This window comes from Catharus ustulatus, chromosome 8 (assembly GCF_009819885.2).
Source record: "Catharus ustulatus isolate bCatUst1 chromosome 8, bCatUst1.pri.v2, whole genome shotgun sequence".
Classification (NCBI taxonomy): Eukaryota; Metazoa; Chordata; class Aves; order Passeriformes; family Turdidae; genus Catharus; species Catharus ustulatus.
This window is the reverse complement of record NC_046228.1, coordinates 16,789,257-16,813,033: the sequence shown is the minus strand read 5'-3', so window position 1 is coordinate 16,813,033 and position 23,777 is coordinate 16,789,257. Positions and strand designations below refer to the sequence as shown.

The 23,777-nt window shown below is 38.2% G+C and overlaps 1 protein-coding gene across 5 annotated transcripts in view; it reads right to left on the bottom strand.

Annotated features, from left to right (window-relative positions):
- The window catches only part of HTR7 (5-hydroxytryptamine receptor 7), a 30,086-nt gene extending 6,309 nt beyond the window's left edge, over positions 1–23,777 (bottom strand). For 2 of the 5 annotated variants that reach the window (XR_004418535.1, XR_004418536.1), the window contains exons 1-2: positions 23,162–23,777; positions 761–2,193 (exon numbers count right to left, since the gene is read on the bottom strand). Coding sequence is in view for 2 of the 5 variants with exons in the window: in XM_033065527.1 (XP_032921418.1) it covers positions 1,443–2,193; positions 23,162–23,688 (1,278 nt within the window). In the remaining 3 variants the exon portion in view is untranslated. The remainder of the gene's footprint in view (positions 1–760; positions 2,194–23,161) is intronic. The other 3 variants (XR_004418534.1, XM_033065525.1, XM_033065527.1) reach the window with 2 other exon arrangements.

Sequence of the window (23,777 nt, the reverse complement as noted above, 5' to 3'; positions counted from 1 at the left end):
GATAGCTGAAAAAGTAGCTCAGGCTCTGAAGCAGTCTTTGTTCACTTGTGCCCTCGCCCTCTGCTTCAGCTGGAACATAGTGTGCAGTGCAAACTTGGGCCAAAGAACTCATCTTGATCTTATGAGGCATTTTATTATTATTTTCTGTTATTCTAGAAGTATCTTAATCACTGTGTGTTATATTAATACATTTCTACTAATATATTAATATAATCAATAGGTTAATTATCAATTTTTAATAGAAACATTGTTACACTATTTGGCCCTGCTACACTGACCAAAGAGATCTGTTACCGAAGTCAGAAGAAGTAGGATTACATACTTGGACAAACTGCAATGGTGGTAGAAAAAGCTAGAACCAGAAAAAGTAAATTATCTTTATTGGTACATACAGCAAGGCTTTAAATCACTGTAAGCACAACTGAGGGTTAGAATCAGTTTTTAAGGATAAAGTCCAGATGTCTCTGAAGTCATAAGGTCTATATGTATTTTTTTCTTACTGACTTCAGAAGAGAAAGGAATCCCAAAAAGTAGAAGAGCTCTCAAATAGACAGTAAATTAACTACTGAAGTGGAGCAAGGACCAGCCATACATCAACAGAAATTATTGAGCACAGACAGTCTCCATCTAGATTAGAGAAGTGCTCAGCTCAGAAAGCCAGGAGAATTAAATGATTAAGAGATGGACAAAGACCAGAGAGATCCTAAAATGAACTGCAATCAGACACATTTGTTATGTTAGAAATATAGTACAAGGTTACCTGGTGTGATTTGCACAGCAGCACTGCAGCTAACTGTGCTGCATGGCTGTATGCAGTGAAGATGCTGGTCCATGTGACTTTACTCAAACTCTTATAACCACATTGGAAGTGCAACATATTCTTTCAGTGCCAGAGTTGCTGTGCAAAGGCCATATTCAATTTCACAACATAGTTCATTTCTAGGCAATCCAGTAAATTAATATTTAATGAATGTATGGGGTTTTACAATAAAGAATATTTCTAAGCAATAGAAGTTCTTTGATTCAGCTTCTTTAATGATTTATTTTTGTAATACTAAAGTGGAAGGAAATGAACTTTTCACCATTTTCAGGTCTTTATTACAGCAATGAATCTCTGCAAGGTGCATCCAACATTCAGACCTGCTAAACATCTTTTGTGCCGAACAAATGGGTTAGGCCAACTTTGCCTTTTCCTGACTAACAGCTCAAACATCCTTCACTACACTTTACTTTCATCCTTCACTCCTCTTACACCCAAATTCTTTGGGTGGTGGTGCTGTTTTTCCAGGCTGGTTAGGACTGGTGGGTTCTACCTTGTTCCTTGATGCCTGCATTGACACTGCTCAAGCAGCCTGGTTCTTCCTACAACACTTCTTTCGAACCTGTGGGGGAAAAGCTAGTGTGACAAAACAACAAACGATCACAGCAGAGGATGAGTGACCTTACAGGACGAATTCTGGCTTTTCTGCAAGCTTCAGAGCCTCGTGCATCCCTGCGGCCGAGAGTTTGCGGTTGATGTTCCTGTATCTGCACTGCAGCAGGTTGCGATAGGTTGTCCTCAGGTCCCGGTTGAAGAAGGCATAGATAAAAGGGTTAATGAGAGAGTTTGCATAGCCCAGCCATAGAAATGTTCTCTCCACCCACAGTGGGATGCAGCTGCATGCTGTACCACAGATGAAGGGCCTTGCAGTAGAGAGGAGGAAAAAGGGCAGCCAGCAGACTGTGAAAGCCCCAACAATAATCCCAAGGGTGGTGGCAGCTTTCTGTTCTCTTTTAAAGATGGAAATGTTTTTCTTGTCATGCTTTAGGAGTCGTGAAAAGTTAGTACATTCCTCGGATTCCTTGTGCAGTTTTACAAGTCCATTCACAGAAATCCCTTCCATTTCTTCCAGACGGGGAAAACCAGTAAACTTGTGTTTAGCAGCACTCCTCCTGGCAGCTTTATAAATCTGATAGTACATGAAAAGCATCACTGACATTGGAATATAAAATGCAACTGCAGTGGAGTAAATGGTGTAGCCAAAATCTTGACTGATGAGACAGACCTTTTCATCATTTACATTCTGGGCCCAGCCGAAGAGCGGGGGTATGGTGATAGAGGCAGATAAAAGCCAGACACACAGGATCATTTTGGCCATACACTTCCCATTCTGCCTTACAGGATAGGTGAGAGGTCTGGTTATTCCCAGGTACCTGGAACAATAACACACAATTACTACAGAGGGCAGGGGTTAGCTGTTTAAAGTTATGTCAGGTCTGCCCTAGACCAAAATCTTTGGCTAAGTTTTCTGTTTCATAATTTTCAATCCTCTCTTTGCATGTACTTCCAACTTGTAATTTCATGTATCTTTCATGCTAAAATGTATAGTGTTAGCATTCTGTATAAAGGTCTTTTATTCCAGAAGGAAATCTCCCATTGGCCATAACAGGCTGTGGTTTCTATGCATTTGTTCAATCCTCATGCACGTAAAGCATATTTCAGCTTTTAAGGAAATTCTGAAACCTAAATTTTATTTTTCTGCCTTAAGGAATCTTGGAGTATAGAAGAATGCTAATTCCACAAAGTCTATCACTTTTTGTATTAAGTGGATGGTTATAATAAGCAAACATTTATCTTCACTTCCATGTATTCAACAATTGGCAAGAGCCCTTCCACTAAGCTGATGAGTTGTCTTTCTTTCCTTCATTTTTCAGACAGGAACAACAAACTGCGCATCTATACCAACAGTAGACTATTTCAGTACTAAAATAATTCTTTTTATCATCACTAAATTAGAAAGAAAATACATTTTTTCAATGTCCAAACTTCTACTGAACAAAATAAAAATCCGTCCCAGTTCAAAAAGACCTGGGAAGAAAACACAGTTTTACAGACTAGAATAATGTTTATAATGGGTCAATTTTTAATAGAAAAAAAAAAAAATTAGGTCTGTTGACAACTTTAATTTATGGTGCTTTAAAGTATATTTTTCTAATTACAAAATTATTACTACGGCTCATATAGCTGGGTAAGAATATCCTAAGTCTAAATTTACTTTCAACTATAGAAAATTCTTGTATTTCCTCTCTAGTAATGGGATTTTTCCCTTACATGGAACCAGATGCCTTTATTCAGACCTAAGATTTTTCATTTCAATTTTGGCTTCTGCTTAACTGGAAATTACCTATGAGTTACTGTCAGCTTCTCAAATTGTTCTTTTTCACTTCCTTCTAAAGAATTTAGAAAAAATCTGTGTGATTTGTTTTGTTACTTGCAGAAGAAATTATTTCAAATCAAGTTTCTCAATAATATTTTGGTTTCAAGAGCTACCAGTGCTTACTCCTATAGTGAAGGTTCTGTAGTGTTACAAACAAGAATTATACCAATGTGATTAAAAATATTTTTGGGGAGCAAGTTTTCTTTGTCTATACACTTAGCACATCAAATTTGAGATTTGCCTGGCTCTGTGGAATGCTGCATTGTTGATTTTACTGCAGCGCAGTAAATCATGGCCAGTGCTCTTGCTTTATCCAAGCACTCGGGTATGCTACAGCTATGGAAGTAAAAGAAGCATCATTTAATGATCTGTTCTGATGAGTATCAACAATCCTGTTCAACCATGTCATTGGTTTTATACTGCTGTTATGAAAAGAGTTACACAAAGGACAGACTGGTTTATTGTGCCCTATTCTTGACAGGATGCACAAGTAAATTACAGCAGGTCAGTATTTTGCCAGTGGATCTGTGCCTGGAGGGGCCATGAATTAAGAATTCTTGTTGGAACTGTCTGAGATCAGAGCAGTGCAATCCAGGGACTGTGCTGTTACGAAGGGCTGCTTCTTGTACCCCTCACCATCAGCATTAGAATATAGTCATTGGCCCAGCAGCCATGGCCATCAGGTTCCAGACCATGGAGATTTCTGTTCTATAGTACCATGGCTAAAACCATTTTCATTCCCAAGGTGCACCAAGATATGGAAGAGTTAGTGCAGTGAAATTTCAGTTTAACTAATTAAAGTATACATCACACTGCTTTCAGCAATGCAACTGCAGCAAGGGCGAGCTTTCAGATTCAGACTTTGGGGACCTGCCCTTAGAAGAGTGACCTACCCTTAAAATTTGCCTAAGAATAGCTCAATTTAGTTACAAAACAGTTAAACACATCCTTTGTGCACGAAGACTTCTTGTCATTTACAATGTGTTGTTTTTAAAGAAGTCCTTATCTGCCTTCCTGAAGTATGAACTTCTACAGCTATTACCCAACTGGTCACTGAAAATAACTCACTTGGGAGGTGAACTTTATTATGTAGCTAAAAAAGTTAAGCTGGATTTCTGTAAAAATCACATCTGTAGGCTGCATACTCTGAGTGCCTACTGATGCATTCTTATGCACCAGAATATAACAAAAAGAATTCATGAAAGCATAAGTATACTGAAAAGAATGAAAATTCATTAGTTTTGCCCTGGCATCACTTTTTCGGGAGTGTATCTTTTCTTCAGAAAGCTATTTGAAATTTAAATAGGCTAATTAACATAAAAATATACCAGCATCCTTTCTGCCTTATTCATTTTGCTAAATGTAGTATGATAGGGGGAAAGAAGTCAGCAGGCACAAATGAAGGAATGCTATGTTTTAATCTCTCTATATGAAATCCATTACCCTTGAAAACTCATTTGCAACGTCAAAATAATGTAAATCACTACTACTGTCTAATACACTAGAGAGTGTTCAGGGCTTAATAGTTTCATGAATTTCAAAAATATTGTGTCAAATTCAGTGGAAAAATAGGCTTTGTAATGCTTAATCTTAAACTAGTATTTTAATTAAAAATACTTAAGGTAAATCAGCTGAACTTAACATATTCAAGTGTAACACCTTGCGGTCTTATTACTGGGAAAGAATGAAGTCAGAGTCCCTAAAAAGCCCATTTTATGTGTCTCAGCTATCCCCCACATGAAAGAAGTGTCTCAGACTTGATATTCTGAGATTTATTTCTTTCACATGCCTCAGATGCTCATTTTGATTTTGGTGGAGAAGAAACTGTGCCTCAGTTCTCACATTTAAAAGAAGGGCAATGCTATTTTGTATTCTTCCTGCTCTGAATTTCTTGACTCTCTGGTTCTGCCAGACAGGGCATGTCTCCATGTTACACCCAGCACAATGAGGTCTGTATCCAGGTTACTCCCCAAAGGCAGATGAATGCCCTTCATTTCTCCTAAACTGGCCATGGCATTTTCCATTCGGCACTGCCTGATGCTGTGTGCAGAAGACTGAAGTGCAGGATGCTGTACCAGCTGGGCAGCCCTACAAGAGGCACAACACACACACCTCTCACATCCTGTTGCCATTCCAAGGATGCTAGTTGAGTTCAAAACACTGAGAAGGAAGAATATGGTACTACTGTTTAATGGACACAGCAAAAAAGGATGATGAGAACACTTTTCTACTGCATCACGTATGTAGAAAACAGACCCTGGCTTGGAGAACTCAAATAAACAGCAGAGACCAAAAAGATGGCAAATGGTGAAGGGCAGAGCAAACTTCTTGTTATGTATGTGTATAAACCTGAGCACATCCCTTTTCTGGGCTGGTTTCTTATAATTTCTTCAGTGTCTCCTCACTGAGGGTTTGGAAGCTGGTTCTTCTGCTGCAGTCTCGTTCAGGGGTGAGGCACACATGGTGTGCCCAGCTCTGGGGAGAAAAAATTACCCCATCCTCTTTCTCGAGCTCTGTTTAGACCCTGGAGTGGGTAAAGAATTCCCTCCTTTTACCAGCCACTGTACACAATTGCCATTTGCCCCAGACAATGAACACAAACAGCAGAAATCCTTTCCTTTTACTTTACAAATATCTGATTCCCTGTGACACAGAATTCTTCCCCTGTATCTCTAAATGGTTAGCATTTAATGACAAGAAATTGTAGTAGACAATTTAATGTAAAACCATTATAACTATATAGGTCTGCTCCTGAGATTATTCAGTTTGTGGGCTTTTTCATTCTGGCTTTTCTGCTATGAACCCATTACAATGACCACATAGAATAGTTTTTATCCTACAGGGCTAAAAAAATCTCTGTTATCACTTTAACTGTAGATCAGATAGTCAGATGGGTCTAGTCTTTCACATTTTGAAATATCCAGCAAAAGACCTGAGACTTAACAGCTACATTGACTTAAACAATAGAAAGAAAATAGTAACGGGATGGTCCAATTTGTGATCATGTGTCCTAAATCTTTCTTTCCTGCCTCCATTATATGGCCAAAAGATAAAGAGTAAAAAGCCTGACATTGTAAGCAAAGTCATAGAGCAACCAGAAATTGTACAGTTAAAAGATTTAAAATAGTTTTGAAGCATCCTGCCCAATGCAATAATAAATTGAATGCATCATGACATTAGCAGCACTTATGCAACTGTTTTACCACACATGTAATTCCTTTGTCTCGGGTCTCCATGTACTTTATAGGCAGATCGAATTCCATTCTAGTTAGTCCACAGTTATGTCTCAGAATACACTGACTTGATCTAACAGATTCCAGAATCAAACCAGATCTTTCACTGCCTGACTATGCTTTTATGAAGCAGACTGGATTGCTATGGAATGAGACTAGAAACACTGGAAATGATACATTTGTGTATTACAGCTATTTCTGCCAGGAATTGCAACATATTGTTGTGTTGTTATCACTCACCATTTGATTAGGAGTTGTGCTTAATATGAGGTTCTCTCAGTTCTCCTACTGTTTTGTTTTAAGGGTCATAAAACTGCTTTATTCCAAATACACAACAATGCTTCCTCTCTGTCTCTAGCACAGAAGCTTTCTGTCTTCAATGTGTATCTCCATGCAGGATTTCTTTGCAAACCAACATTCTATAGAATTCCATCCTGTATTTCACCTGCAATAATAACTTATTCTGAAGAATTACGCTGATCTACTGTTTTTCTTCATTGGCTATGATTCTCTCATCATCTCTCATAATTTTTTTCTATTTGGTTCAGCTCAACATTGAGACACTTCACAACAATAGAGACAAGATGCCATTCCTAAAATCTATCCAGCATTCAAGAATATCCTCCCTAGTATAGTAATGCATCTAGATAAATTCTTTCCTTTCCTTCAAATGTAAATGTAATAAGTTGAAACAAATACCAAATCTATTCTCTCTGTTATGGCTACGTCAGAACACCTAGCATATACTGTTTTCTTTTCAAAGATGATGTGTTTGCACAATGCAAGAGATGCTCTGTCCCCCAGACTTCCTTTTAAATAAAGCAAGGTATACAAACATACAAACTCATCAGGGAAATTCTATTCCCACCACATACTTAAGTAATTGAGACAGAAGTAAAAGAAGAGAAACCTAAAAAGACCTAAATGAGGGACATGAGCATTGCAGTGCACAGCTATGGTGATATAATGTGACAATTATCTTGTTAATTATTGTACAACAGTACTTTACCTTTCTGCAATACAGACTGGCCTCATAATCACACCATGGTCACTGCCAGTTTATTGCCTGGGAAGAGGAGGATATTTCAGAGGCAGTAAAATACTTTTCTTCTTAGCAGAAATTATCAAAGTTACTAATTTCAATGTGTATGAGAAACCTTTGAGAATATTAATTGGGTCACTTGGTAGAGTGAGACTGTAGAACTAACAAAATCAAAACACTACTCAGTGGAGAGAAAAAGATTTTTATTAGTTCTGTGCTCTACCTAGCTAAATGTTGCATCTTTCCTATGCTGTGAATTAGTACACAGCTTATAAAAGTCAACACAGTGGTCAGCTTCCACATCTTAATTGCTAGAAATCCTAGAAAGCTCTGCTTCATCCTTCTCAGCTGATTGAGAGTGAACAAATATAAAAGATCCTAAATGTATGTTTTGATGTCTATTCTTCTAGATGCTTATGCTTCACATTTCATAAAATGTCAACATTATTCTTAACATTTAAATGGTGATGTGTTAGCTTTGTTATTGGGAAGAATGAAAATGAAATACTTTTTTTGCTTTCAGTGAGATTACCATTTCACATTATTCCCCTTTCTCTTCTTAATGAAATGTACTTTCTTAAATTCTAATTTCTTCATTCCCACTGCTACAATGGATACATATTGAATTTATTCTACATAGTAAAAGTTCTGGCTTGATTCTTCTTTTTCTCAAAAATCTTTGTAGGGGATTATTTTTTTATGAACTCAAGAAGTGTAGGCTTTCCTGGCAGTGGGGGAGGACTAAATCAATCAAAATTAAATATCTTCATTCTAAAGGAATGTAATTTGCATAGTAGAAGGCTGCTTTCTCCACTCTTACATTTCTTTCAGTTTCTCTTTGCTTTCCTGGGCTTTCTCCCTTTCATATTATATAACTTTGCAGCTTCATATTTTTCTTATTTATTTTAGCTCATTTTTGTTTAACTCATTTTTATTTCACCTTCTTGCTGTCTTATTTCTCCTTCTCAGTTAGCTCTGTATTTTTCCTTCTTCATTTTTGCCTACTAATCTTAAACACCCATCCCATAGATAGGGGGATGCATTCTGCTCTCTTTCTAAGAAATACATAACACCCATGTGGCCAGATTATGTGTAACATTTTTCCATTCAACTTCTGTTACCTCATTTGTAATTCTGAAACCATATTGCTCTTTACTTTCAGATCCTTGAAAAATTCTTTCACCTGCACTCACCTTTTGCCTTTCATTTTCACCCTGCATGGATGTTAAAGCATTTATCACCTGTCACATCTTGTTCTCATCTTCCTGACAAACCAGCTCAGTAGCCTTTCATTTTCCACTGCAAATTACACACTGCTTGGAAGGAAAGGTGCCAACGTGTAGTTGCTGTAGTTGATGATGTTTACCTTGCAGCACTGCCTGAATATTAGATAATATGCATCTCCTATCCAATATTTTGCAATTACCCTTATAAATATTCTAAATTATAAACTACACGCTTTTATTACCTCTCTTTGAAGAAAACTGTACCTGTATATTTTCCCTTTTCTACCATCACCAGAGGCATTAATGTAGGCGATCTAAGGAGGGAGGTGGATTTCAGCCCCTTTAATCCTTCACCAGGCTCCTAGAAACCAGATACATTTGAAAACTGAAAAGGTTTTGGATACAAATTATTTAGAATTAAGTTACATTCTGTAATGGAAGACTTACTGATTTTAATTTTTTTCAAAATGCCTGAACTCCAACTTTATGGGTTTCATCATCACTTGTTTCATGTATACAAGTGTGGTTTGCTTACTGAGAGCAACAGGATTCATTATACACAGAGCTCAAAAGTGCTTTTCACCCCACTTCTTGATAGATAATTTGTAACACTTCAAAAGCTCTCCGAATCCAGGCAAGTCACACATAGGAAGAATCATTTTTCTTTGCACTGTTCAACAACGTGGAAGGATGAGGGAAAATAAAAAATAATTCAATGTTTTTTCTAAAATAAAATGAGTAAGTGTGTCAGGGACATACTACCCACTTCTGCCTTTTCACACACACACACCCTCCTAGATTTGCAAGCTCCTTTATTTAATACAGATATATTTATTTTTGTGGAAGAAGTGAGAAGAGAGTCAAAAGGTTTCTTTTAAATTTTTCTTTCATTTTTTTTTCCTATGTGAAAAGTTACATTAATCAAAATATAGAATAAAGTATGATTTACAATACATACTTGTAACATTTTAGGAATAGTCCCTAGAGAAAGACTTCTCAGGCTTTTTAAGAAATACCTAATTTACTGAAAATTTCTTCATGAAATTCATCACAGTTGACACACAAGCTGCTTCACAAGTGCAGAAGCTTGTGAATACAGCTTCATACCCCATAGTATCATTCAGAGTAGTTGTTAAGTCATTTTATCAATCAAGGAGAAAAAGGAGAATCAAAACATCTTCAAAGATGGCAGTTTTTTGCTATCTTCAATAAGGGGATTTATATCAGAAAACACTATTTCTATTAAAATTCAGATTTCAACTTATTCCACATGGAGACCCTTTTATTATCCTAAAATATTGTAGACCCATAGAAACAAATGCAGTGCATTTGCATCATGTCAACTGTTATACCTGAGTATCTAATTACATGGGTCTTTTACATTCTTTTTCATCTTGATGTGTATGACGCAGCATTCCATCTTATTAAGTTATTACAACATGCCTGGCCTCTGTTTGAGAGGTCAGAGAAGATATTTAACCTTCTGATACTATGTGGGAGACTAAGATAGGAAAAGTTCTTTTCTAGAAAAAGAATTAAAGAGGAATTGCATTCTTTTTGTTTATTGTTAATTTCTGTCTGGTTGTGATGCAACATTCATTAGCAATTGAACACACAGGAAAATAGGTTGGAAGAAGATAGGGAAAGAGGTTCTATCTCTCTGTAGAGGAGAACTGGGTAATTCTGAAAAGGTAAAAGGAATCTGAGTAATCCTGTGGCATGACTGGAGGGAGGTGGTGCTGTCAGTGAGCTCGAGGAGCAGCAGAGACCTTGAGCATGAATGCACACAGCCCAAAAGAGGCTGAGATATTGCTTAATAGTGTTACAGGGGACTTATGCTGCCCTTTAAAGGTCTGGTTTCTCGAAGCAACAGCCCAGATGAAATCCCTGCTATTCTCACCAGAGGCAATTTCTCAGTTTCTGAAGAAACAACAACCAAAAAAAAAATATGTTTTGTAAATAAGAACTTGAAAATCCTCATTTTCCTTTTGTGTTCTCCCCATCTTAACCCTCTTGTCCCTCACCTCCTTCACGCCCAGGGGAATTGTCAGAGAATGTGTGGAGGCTCGATTTCAGAGCTATGAAAAACTGTCTTTTGTTTTTAATCAGTCATCAGACTACCATAAAGCAGAAATGGCTAAGGTGATTTTCTCCAACTTCACTACATGAGTCACTCTTGGGTTGACACTAAACATCAGCTTAAAAGGAATTATTTTGAAAGTTATAATAGTATTTCAAAATGAAAGCCTCCCACAACTTTAACTAGAAAATCATGACTGATGTCTTCAGTACATTATATTCAACACTTCAGAAATCTCCATAGTATAAGTGATGAATGAAATGAAAAACCACAGCCCACTATATTAGAACCAAGTATCCTCAGGGAATAGCTATTTCAATGTGCTGATATTTATGTCCCTTCTCTTCCTTCCTTGAATACAAACAGTTTAAACATAATATCTCCAGATAAAGCACTTAAGGAACAACTCCCTCTAGAATACTTCTTCCCTCCTCCCCCTTCTTTCTCTTCCTCTCTCTGAAGAGACAGGAAAAATGCTGGAAAGACCAGGTTTAAACTCTACTCTTTGCTTCTTCATGACAGTGATTTTGCAACAGCCCCAAGGAACACCTGTACAGTCATTATGGGTGAATCTCAGCGCAGACCTAACCTACTTGGACATTTTTGGTTTTGTTCATTGGTTGTACTGGCCTGAAGGCAGATCTGATTTTTTTTTTTAAATCACATAAAAGTTTTGGTGGGTTCCACTGGATCAACTATGTGAAAATTACAAATGTTGGCCTCAAGTTTTACTTGTTTGCCTGAGCTTGGCCAGACAAAAAAACAAACTATATCAATAAACTGTTAGATACACAGGAAAACCCAAGTGTAAAGCAGGTTTAATTAAGAATATTCTTTCAAAAACTTTGGGATATACAAAGCATCTTGTGTAGTGTTTATCTAGCTCCTTTTTAAAGATGCACACTGGAGTTGCTTTCCCTGCAGTAGTAAAATAATTTCTCTTTTCCTAGTCCGAGTAAGTCTTAACACAGGAAAAATCATATCCAGTTTTGGAAGCAGAGGCTGCGGGCTGGAGAGAGCACAGCATGAGGGGAAGCTATCAAGGAAGGAAGGCAGGAGGTTAGATCAAATTGTGAGTCTACAATTCAAGAACCTTTTAGAAAACTGCTGTTCACAGTCCTTTCCAGCAGAAACTTTTGGTTCAGTGACTTATCATTAGATAAGAAGGTGATTCCTCCCCTGGCACTTATATAAACAGCTATTTTGTGTAATTTCTTGATATTTTAGCAGTATCTTTTCTGCTCAGTATGTGGTACAGAATGAGGTTATCATGTCTTACCGTCTTTCATGCCAATGAATGTAAGGTTGTAGCTACCATATTTCTCTACCATATGTTATTTATTTCCTTAGCACTCATTTTAACTAACATATTCACTTACAGTATGCTTAAACACCCAGTCTCGAGTTCACCCTTCACATGTAACTCTCCTGCCTGCTGTCATTTTCCTCACAAAATATCTCATTAAGTGCTATTTTGGAATTTAGTATCAATACATAAATCGGTCAGGTTGAGCTCTCCTATATAAATGGGAAATAGAAAACTTTCAGGAATTTAATATTATTTCATAAATATTTCTTCTCTTTGCAGTCATTCAGAATCCCTAAATACAGAGACCAGGTGCCCTTTAACTGAAGGAGAGAAAGATCTAGTGATGAGAAATAACTGCAGCAAAACCCAAACTGCAGTCAGTAAAACTGTAAGTTCAGCCTTTCCCAACCTCAGTATTTAGTGCTTCATTTGTCACAATATGTATTCACTTCTGAAGGCCAGCAGCCGTCAGAATGAAGAAAGTAATGGCCAAATGGACACTATTTCTCTCTAGCTAACAAATCCTCCACTCTAATGAACTTTGAACCTCCTGGATCTTGCTCAGACCTGCCATGCTGTGGTTCCACATGGGTGGATTTTTTCAGCTTGCACCAGCAACATTTAATCCAAATCCAGAAGTGCATACTCCCCATTTAATATGCCACCAGCTCTGCCTTTGTAAAGGTAGCTGCAAGTAAGCTTAGAGCACTAGACAGGAAAGCTGGGGAAAGCCAGGACAATTTGTCCTCTTTGTCCAGATGAACATAGGCCTGCCCACAATAAATTTCCACTACATTCTTTTTTTTCAGCAACATCATGCACATTTTTCATTCATTTTTTTAAATCATGCAAAATCTGCAACACTAAATATTTTTAAAATACAGAATACATTTCAACACAAACTGCTACCACCAACTTCACAGGCATGAAAACATAGTACATTCAATCTACAAAATGAACCTCTTGCTTTTTTCTTGTCAAAAAAGGAGTTTCTGGCTCTCTTCCCCTGAGCTTTCATTGTAGAATGATGAAATCTGAGGACAGATTCAGCTATTGATTTTTCACAAATACCCATTTTTCCAGCTGAATGTGTGATTGTGTGGTCACAATACCTTCATAACACCATTTCATGCTCCTCGGAATTTAGAATTACACATTTATGCTAAAACAGAAATACAGCTGATGATAGATCATCTCCTCCTCCACAACCTTTAAAGATAGCAGGATGTGAAGATTATCAAGGATCACAGAACTCTCTTTTATATTCATTTTACAGATGCTACACCACACACAAAAGCAGTGGAACAAGTGGGATCAGCAGAAAGAAGCCCTTCTTCCCACCTCTCAGTGAGTGTGTCTTTCCTTTGCTTTTTTTTTTATCTCAGCAACAAGTTGGCAACTCTAAGGCTTTTCTGAAATATGGTGGCATCAACTCCATGTGGATAAAAAGTAAAATACCTAAGGTTTGTTTGTGTGACTACAGCTTCCAATGATATCAGCTTTTACTGCCAGGCTGAGAACTCCAAACATCCACTTGAATTCAGGAGCAGAACGCTGGCATCAGCGTGAGCTCAACCAGCACAGCTGGCCTATGGACATCGCAGGTAGCTCACTGTAAGCTGCAGGGGTTTGAGAAATTCCACAAGATCTTTCCTTTATTTCAGCAACTCAGTAGCAGTGCAGAAGCTTCATGTTACAGGCTTTGGAAATGTTAAGGTCCTTCTTGTGTTGTTTAATTTATAGACAAATGGTCCACTATGCTATTATATTCTCAGTTATTTTTTTAAATAATATTGTGTTCTTTTAATGACCATATTCATTTTGCAAAAATAGCTTTCTCATATGAGACAATACCCTTTTGAGCCACAACAATCAGTATTGTTTCTAAAACTGCTTGTGATAAGAAGTGGGTCTTCAAATGCAGATATTTTGAGTAAAAAGGAAACTGCAGTAAGTAACAATTCAGAAGTTAAGTCTTTTGAGCCAAAGCTGTGCCACTTTTAGCATCAAAACATCTTATTAGACCATTAAAGAAAAGCTCTGCATCTTGTCAGCAGCTCCTTTGGGTCATGGGTATAAATATTTCCAAGTAATTTCTGGCCAGACAACAAACTCTTTGTTCAGGGATTTAAGATTTCAACTATTTGCTAAATGTCAACTTGTACAGCAAATAAACAAAATTTAACAACCCACATGGAGAACTGCTTACAGAAAATTATTCCACCAAATGGTACTGTATATCTGAAATATTTCATGGCAACCACATGTTTTCATGGCTTATATTCATGATGACAGTTACATTGTGAATTCTACCATAAGTGTAGATAATAGCATATACCTGTTATCTGTACTCATGCCTTCCCTTTTTACCTTCTCATATTCATATTGATTGACAATTTCTGAATGGACACCTGTTATCAGAGTAAATCTTCCAGGGCACTATTCTTTACTTTGATCTAAAAAATCCTTTATTTTCTCACATGGGAACAGTCCTATAGTGAACAGTCACTGATTTGGAATTTTTTCAGTTACTTTTTGTGTCCCTCTCCAGAGATCAACAACCATATATTGAAATACATTGTCCCCGGTCTCCAAAACATCTCATGAAAAGCAGTTTATAAATAAGGTACTTAAAGATCTTTATTGGTGGCCCAATTTCACTTGCAGCAGCAATAGACCATTTCTGATTACAGATACTTGTATGGTTGACAAGAAATTATGACTGGAATGCCACCAAGGACATCAGTGTTATTCAGTGGCAGTGAAGGTGGCACAGCTCCATGCCAGGTTAATTGGAAGAAACCTCCCGATGTGTTTGCCTGGATCTCCAAACACAATCTCTTCCCAAAAGACTGGAGAGTTTTCAGCCAAAAAATAAAATGTCTGTACACAAGTCTGCCACAAAAACTGTGTTCTTGAAGGCAAGCCTTTGCAGCCGGTTCTGATTTTACCCAACATGGTGAATGTCTGAGACACAACAAGCTCTGTCCATTCTCCCCCGGTCTCTGACCAGTTTTACCACCACTGTCAATACGTGGCAAGGTGCAGCTTGGCTCTCAACCTGCCATGTATTGTGCAGGACAAATAATTTCCAGTGTGAGAAAAATGTTACCCTTCATATGGCTCTGCCTCCACTTCCCAACATCTCCTTAAGAGACATAACAACTGTGCACAAAAAATGCATTTTTGTCAGATTACAAACTTTCCTTGTGGTTACGCTTTAAACTTCTTCAACCTAAAAAACTGGGGTTTAGGTGTTCAACTGTACCAAAATCCCACCCTTTTCCTTGATACATCTCAGGAAAAAACTCTGCTGCCAATTTTCCCTTCAAGACACAATGTACCTCTAAGAATAGACTTCACCCTTTAAAATGTTATTTTTATAGTATCCCTCTTGGCTTTGTGTTTTGGTTTGTTTTTAAACCATTACGACAATTAGCAGTGAAAGAGCTATCAGTGATGAAATAAACCCCCTTCGGTGGTATCTTGTGATAGCTCCCATTTGACAGCAAAGGCCACAATAGACAGAATATGCTCAGTACTGATTTGATTTCCACACACATCTCTGTTCAGCACTACTAGAGAATTCATTCTTGTCTGTGCACCACCCAAAAGCCATGTTTGTAGTAGAGGTGAATCACTACCAGATTTGCACACATGCTGGTATGTACAGAACCACACAGATGTATCAGATAATCTAGGTTGCTATACAAGGCCTTGAATAAACAGCAAAGTACAAAAAGAAAATCAGTGACACTCACTCTTTAATTTTGCTATGTTAGTTCAAACAGAATAAACACAAATTTTCACCATGATATATTTAATCCATGAAAATTTGCTCTAAGAGATTGTTTTAAAAAATTGAGCTGTTTTTTGCCTCTTTTTAGTATATATAGGAAGAATTAGACTATTCAATCCTTTAGAAATAGATGGCAATTTGGTACAATAAGAAAAACCAAAGCTTACAAGCTTTCCAGGTGAAAGAAATCATCCTCACCTTGCAGACAGTAGTGACCATTAGAACAAAACTGCAGTGAGCATTGCTTCATGATACTTGTGCTTTGGACATGCAGCTATCAGAACTTGTGATTTTGCTCCCAAGTCTTTCTTCTGACAGCTGCACCTGAGCCAACTCAACTCTTTCTCTAGTTCTTTACTTTCATACAAGACCTACAATGGCCAGCTTTCTTCAGACTTTCTGGTCCACAGAGGAAGGACCAGATCTGTGTGTTATATATTGAGAGAAAAAAAAAAAGAGGTGTTTGTAGCTGACAGACAGTGCCATATGTACTTATCAACTGCAGATGAAGAAAGTTTCAAAAGTTGCCACAAATATTTCCAATTAAATATTTCTAACTCAATGACAATATCAAAAAATAATACTGTGTTTCTTTAAAAGGAATAAAATACTTTATAAAATTTTCAGTAAGTTTTAGAAATAATTTTCAGGGAAAATTAATTCAGGAAAGCGAAAACATTCCCTGACTAATTTCTGTTCTTCTAGACTCTTGTATGAGCATGCTACTACTGATACAGTAATCTTGTTTTAGTATACAAAACTACAAAAGCTTTGATGTTTCATTCTATGATTCAGTTCAAGAAAAACACTAGGAAAATGTATTTTGATACCAGTGTAATTAGGTTACGCTACACATCATGCCAGTGTTATATGCATTTGCAGTTTTGTGATTTATATTAAGATATATTTTTGAAAGCTCCCTAAAAAACTAAGAGAAGTGTTTCTAAAATTGCATTTTTGCTGTCAATCTTGAAGCAAATCCAACCTTACTTACAGAAACTATTTTTGTGACCTTGATAGGAAAGAAATCACTTCTTAAATATGTCCAGAGTGCCCTGCTTAGCAAAAATGCAAATTAATGTTCCCTTACCTCTGACTTATCAGGCTCCTTTGAAATGTCTGGATGAACCCCCAAGAATTAAGAGACCCCAAAATCACTTCTGAAAACTCATCCAGTGTTAAACCCTGGTAGGAGCAAACAGAAGATAGTTTCAAATGTAGGGGGGAAATACAACATCCAGTTGCAAGAAAAGGCATTCAGGTAAATCTGATTTAATCTCAAATCTCCTGCTACTCACTGAACTATAACTGCCCATTCATGCTCCTTGAAAAATTGCCAATTGCATTTCCCTTGGCACTGCCACCTCTAGCTTATCTTGTATCTCCACACTCTGTGACTCCCTTGCAGCAACACTGCTTAAATGTATCCAGCATAAAACAGCAAGAGAATAGAGATTTCTTTTCTGTAACATCCTTTAGCTTCCCAAACTTTATCAGCCTCTACTGTGCAGACACAAGACACACCCAGCAAACTTCAGATCTCATGCCTTTTCCCTCTGCAAAAGGACAAAATTCCACTCATTTTGATGTTAAAACCTTTTTCCTGTGTCAAGTTTTCACAGAATAGTCCATCTGTTTTATAAAATATCATTTATTTGTTATTTCCCACGTGCTTATTGTGCATCTGGCAGTGTGTTCATGAAGCATAATGTCTCTGCAAAGACATAATGAAACAATACTTGGGGCTAAAACCTGGTTACTCTGTAAGTAACTGCATCCATTTCAGGCTGCCTGTCACACAGAAAACAATACCCACACTAAGCTACCTAAAGAAATGGGATCATTTTAATGCAATAAAACCCCCCAGATTAATCAGCTCTTTTGGAGTGGGTTCTCAGTGACAAATAAACATTGCACTGCCTTATACTACTTAATGCATCCAACTTCCAATGGAACTTCTGCATCTCTGAATTTTGCACCAAAAATTGATACTGTACATTGTTTTTCAACATAAATAATGAAATGGAGATTTCATTAGTGCTCAGCCATAAATTCTCTGCAAAAAAGAAACTACATCAGCTTAAGGAACCTTTTTTAAACAGACTGCATTAGAAAAGCTACATGGAAGGAAGTAAGACCAAATCTGTTCTTTTTCACTTTAGTTTAGTTTACCAATGCTGTCTGTGTCTTTCACAAGCTAGACAAGTTGTTTATCAGGCTAAACAATGAAAAAAATGCCTCTTGTGAGAGTGGCTGTTGTTAGCAATTAGCTTCCATACTGATCCCAAAACTTTCTTCTGCAATATAAACCTTAACTGCAATAACTTTATCACACACTTTTCCTATAGTTTCTTTTAGGTTTTTCCTCATTTCTCAGTTATTTCTGTGTAAATACATATAAATTGAAAAAAATCTCATGAGTGGTGCTACTGGTAACTGTTTATGCTTATTCTAGATACAAAACATATTACATAAAGGATTTTTTCATAGCTATTTCTGCATGTATATTCTACATGGATTTTGTGAATGAATTGGCAGAACAGACTGTTGTCTTTTCCACCCATGGCACTGAGAAGTCTTCATATCAAATAGGAAGCTGCACAGGACTGCTAGCTACCCTTAGGTTTAGCAAATTGCTGACATTGTTATCAGTTTGGGATGTAGGTAGAATTTAGATATCTGGATTCTACTGAAAGTGCTTCAATCTTTATTTAAATTTTGTTCCAAATTCTTCTTTTGAGGAAATTTGAAGTCTGCACAATTCCTAGACATGGAATGAGGACGCAAGAAGCCAGTGAACTTTTGAGACTGACACATTCTAAAGGGAAGCATGAGTATTCATACTTGGAGCATGGCAACACACGTGGGGAGCGAGAGCTGATCCTTGTGTAGAAAAATCTCAGGATCAACAAAAAGGCATAGAAATTCTAAATCCTCATCAATTTAATGGAAGCCTGGAATACTCATGAATTGTTGGCCAAGATACAGACTGGAAAAGTTCCTAAAAAAGTGTTTCATTACTTGTGTGGGTGTGGGGAAAGTGTTATAATTCTTCAACTGTATCTGAGTAGTTATGGTTCTTTATCACTTTCTAAGCCAAAGAACTATTTTTAAATTGAATTAAAAATTGCTACTTATGCAGTTATCCTGTGGATACTCTCCAAAACAGCATTTCTGTAGCTATCTTGGGTCAGAACAGCATGATGAATCAGCATGAAAACACCACCAGTTCAAATACAATTAATTCTCTTTATTTGTTCATTCCCCATAAGATGTGGTTTGTATCCATCCCTCATAATTCACTCTTAATGTTCTCTTAGTCTTAAATGTAAAGAATATAAAGGAATTGTATGTATTCTATTTAATTCAAAACCAGAAAAGGGGAGCCTTAAGAGCAAAAGAAAAAAAAATCCAAACACACTAATAGAAAATTTTTTAAGAAGACCCCTGTTCAATTATGCTGTGAAAGTCTCTGCAGCTCCTACCTTTCTACAGAATTAATTCTCATATCATGGATGGAGAGAATAGCAAAGGTAATAATTGACTGAGTATCAAATTGTCTTGCCTGTCTAATCCTTACAAAATCTGAAAAGTCAGAAATATTCTTGTCTCTCCATCATATCTGTTTTAGTTTTGACAGAGCTGCCTGTAAGCAGATAGTCTTCTTAAAAAGTGGGGGCTTAAACAAAATAGAGATGTCTAAAAAATATGTTAATCTCAGGTCACCCTAGCTGCTTCCTTATGCACTCTGTGCAAAGTTAGATATCCCCATAATAGCACACTAATATTTACTTTGCACCCTTATCATTTATATAACTCAGAATAGAAGCAACTTTAGAAATGCAAGAGGAGCTTGGTGTGTCTAACTAGAAAAAAAATAAGGTTTTCCAACAGAATGAAACCAATCCATTTGGATACCCCATGCTAATATGCTTCTTTCAGAAGCTGATAAAAACTAACAAACAGCTAACACACACATCCACCACCGAGGGTTGTGCAGCAAAATCTCTCTGTGAGCAATAGGCTCGCCAGCTGCTGGCATTTCAGAGCTCTCATGACATAAGCTGAGTAGCACATATTTGTGCAAGAGAGACAAATCAAAAAGCTTTTTCAATTTACTTATTTTATCCTTCGTGGTAGCTCCTCAAAGCCTCTGTTTTACTAACTTAATTGTTTGTTTAATAAAAGGTATTATTTCTCTTTACAAACCCTGGCTAACAATTTGTAACAAATTTGGTTCTTTGAAATTAATTCAGTAGTAATATTCTTTCAACTATTTACCTGATTCTCGTATCTGCTTTAGGAAGAACCTAGAGAGATTTAACAAATTTGAAAACAGTCAATTTATTTGTTCTCTCTGCACTGCCTGCATCAGCCTCATCTTTTAGCTGAGGAGAGATGTTACTGGATCACAACAAAGGCTTTCTAAAGTGCCCTAAAGAGCCATGTGACAGTGGAAAACTAATTATATTTCAGAAGTGTTTCTTTGTCCTGTCTTAACCCTTCTTCTAAACAAAGGTCTCCCATGTAACCTCAGGATCTTCAAGATTTAAGTACATCTAAATGTCCCTGGGGATAGTGGCCAACTTGAAGGACAGTGAATTTCATTCACTTTCTCTGCTTCTGGAATTTCTGATTGAAATTTCCTGGTCCTGTATTTGTACTATTTACCCTGAGGCAGTAAGACTAGTAAGGGAGGTATCATTAGTAATCTCCTACATACCTGAAAATGTGGAAGTGCTTTCACCAAAGCCTTTGAGAAATGGACCTTGTGAAAAAGTCTGACTCTCTAATGCACTGCATACATCGTGGTTTGCAGCTCCTGTAGCACGAACAATACTTACACTGGAGATACGTGTTTTCAGAGAGAAATTTTCCTCAGTGATCATTCAAGGATTTCCTAACTACATACACGTAAGAGCAACTGCTGGTACGACAGCAGCATTACCATCAATGCTATACTGGCAACATTTCATCATTCACATTTGATTTTCATAATGCCTCCCTGGTTTGTATATTTTGTACATATGTACTATTCAGAGATTTCTTAATATCCAAAACTAATTTTTGGCCTGGCTTAGCAGTGTTACAGTATAAGATTAATTGTTTTTAAATAGGATTACAAATCATGGAGATTTTTTAATTCTTTGTTGCTGAGACATTTTGTTAATGAATTGCTGGCTTGTCTCCTTTGATTAAAGATATCTCAACTATTTATGACATTTCTACTATCTCAAGTCTATAATGGATTTGGGTGACAGAGGTTAAGCATCATAAGTCACAGAATTTTAATTTCAAGTACGTAGTAGACAACAGTATAATGAATTATGAAGAGATGGTGTTCAATAAACATTCAGTGAAAGAAGTGAGAACACAAAGACAAGAGAATAATCCTAGTTTAAATCAGCACTAGCTGGTGAAAATCAGTCATTTACAAGAGGTTACATTCTTTCTCAATACAGAGATATATCTCTTGTTAGTATTTTAGGGAGAGAGGGGAGTGGAGGGAGAACTGAGAGAAGACAACAAGTGAAGCAGTCATCAGTGTGATCAGTTCTGTAAAAGCCCTGTTCAGCACACAGCAGTGACCTCAACTGTTAAACTAAGAAATAGAAAAGTGTAAAAGCCCAGTGCTAGAATGTGAATCATCATACAACCTTAAGAAAGCTTAATTATGTTAACCTGTTCTCAAAAGATTAGTAGAAATGGAAATGGAGAGCTCGGAGATGGAGATAAAAACAATCATACTGTAGAAATACTTTACGGGGAGAGAGTGTAGAAATGAAATCACCTATCTTAAAAATAGTACAGAAAAGCAGGAATAACATTGAGAAGGAATTTCCCCAATACCTTTGGAATTGGAAGCCTATTCATATTCTCTTGCAATACAGGAATTAAGTTTAAAAATTAACTTATCTAAGTTAAAATTAAGCAAATGTCAATGTAACAGCAAATTTTAAAAAACAAAACCCATCAAAATCACGAACTGTTTGACACGTCAAAGTCTGTGTGTGGATTTCACTGCTACAAAATGCTTTGCAGCATTCAGATAACTGCTGGCCAATATAGAAGTCACCAAATAAAGAGTACTAGAGCAGAGGATGCTTGTAGAGAAACTGAAGTTCTGAAATTAATACAAACTGTGATGCTCCCTGGTACGAAACAACCTCCATTTACTGTAAGAATCTCTTTTTGAAAGACTGTTGCTTTGCAGAAGCCTAATGCAGAGCTCTTCTTAAAACTTTCTCAAGTAAACAGTCAAGGCTGCTGCTGAATATCAGAGTGGGTAAACTACTTCTAAAATCTAGCTATGAAGTTTTTCAATTTCAGCCAATTGTGTGGAAAAATGAAAAGTTACCTTCTAGCTGTTAAAATTCTTGGCATAGAATTTAGGCTGTGGAAAAGGGAAGCTAAAGGCTGCAACTTACTTTAGAACAGAACTTGCATGGAATAAAGGAATCTCTCAGCCTTTCTTTGCAGAGAACTGACACAGACAAATGTGGGCTCTTCAGTATGGTTTTTACATCAGAACTGAGAACCTCAGACATCCTGTGTACACCCCGCCTTGCTGCCCCAGTGACTGTATCTTTCGAAAGAAGCTAAATGTCAATGAGTATAACTTGTTTTTTAGGACAGTAGATAAAAATTTTCAAAAAGCAAAAGTTTGAAAGTAATTTTTCCTACAAATAAAACACTATTTGTCAAAAATTAAATTGAGCTGTTTTGGGATTGTCCTAGAATAAAAATAGAACCTTAGTAAGCTGTAATTACTGCACTTTCCCTGGTCTGGTCTGGTAAAACTCCACTCGAGTCAGGTTGCACTATCACCAGCTTCGAAAGAATCAGTTCAAATCTACCTGCGGTATAAAGCAGTTTAAAGACACATGTTCCAAATTGTAAAGCAGCTGGAAATGCCCTATTACTTGCACAGAGCCACGGTAAACGCTGACAGCTTAGGTCCTGTTTCGCTTTGGCACCCTGGCCCCCGAGCGAGAGCAGGGAAGTTACCCAGAGGGATAACCGGGCACCGGGGCTGGCAGAGGGCAGCTCACCCTGCTCCGGCGGGCTCCTTCCAACAGAGAGGCTGCGGGCTGGCACTCGCCTCGCTCCCTGCTCCGAGCACGGCTCATTTCCGAGCGAGCCGGCGGAGGAGGCAGCAGAGCGCAGGTGGGCCCGCCCCGAGCCGGGACAGCCCGTCCGGGAGCCCGGGCAGCGCGGCCGGTCCCGCGGAGCGGCGGGAGCCAGGACGAGCCTCGGGCCGCCGGGCGGTCTCACCTGTCGATACTTATCACACACAGGGTCATGATGGAGGCCGTGCAGCACATGACATCCATGGCGATGAAGACGTTGCAGAAGAGGCGGCCGAAGATCCACTCGCCGCCGATAAGGTCGGTGACGCTGACGAAGGGCATGACGGCCAGGGCCACCGAGAGATCGGCCAGGGCCAGCGAGACGATGAGATAGTTGGAGGGCTGCCGCAGCTTCTTCACGAAGCAGACGGAGATCACCACCAGGCAGTTGCCGGCGATGGTCAGCAGGGTGATGAGGCAGAGCACGGCCCCGATGAGAACTTTCTCCGCGCTGCCGTAGCTGAGGATCTGCTCCCCGCACTGGGAGTCGTTGGCGGGGAGGGGGCTCGCCGTGGGCAGCGCCGACGGGGGGGGCGACGGGCCGAGCTTGGCCAGGCTGCGCGGGGGCCAGGAGCCCGCGATCATCCTGCCGCCGCCCAGCGCCCGCGGCTCCTCCAGGACCAGGGGCCGCAGGTTACCGTAGAGGTGGCTGCCGTTGAGGGCGAGCACCATGTTGGCGTGAGCAGCCCATGAAGCCTCGCCGCCCGTTCTCCGGCTGTCTCCGGCGCCGGGATGCTCGGGCTCCTCCTCGGGCTCCCGGC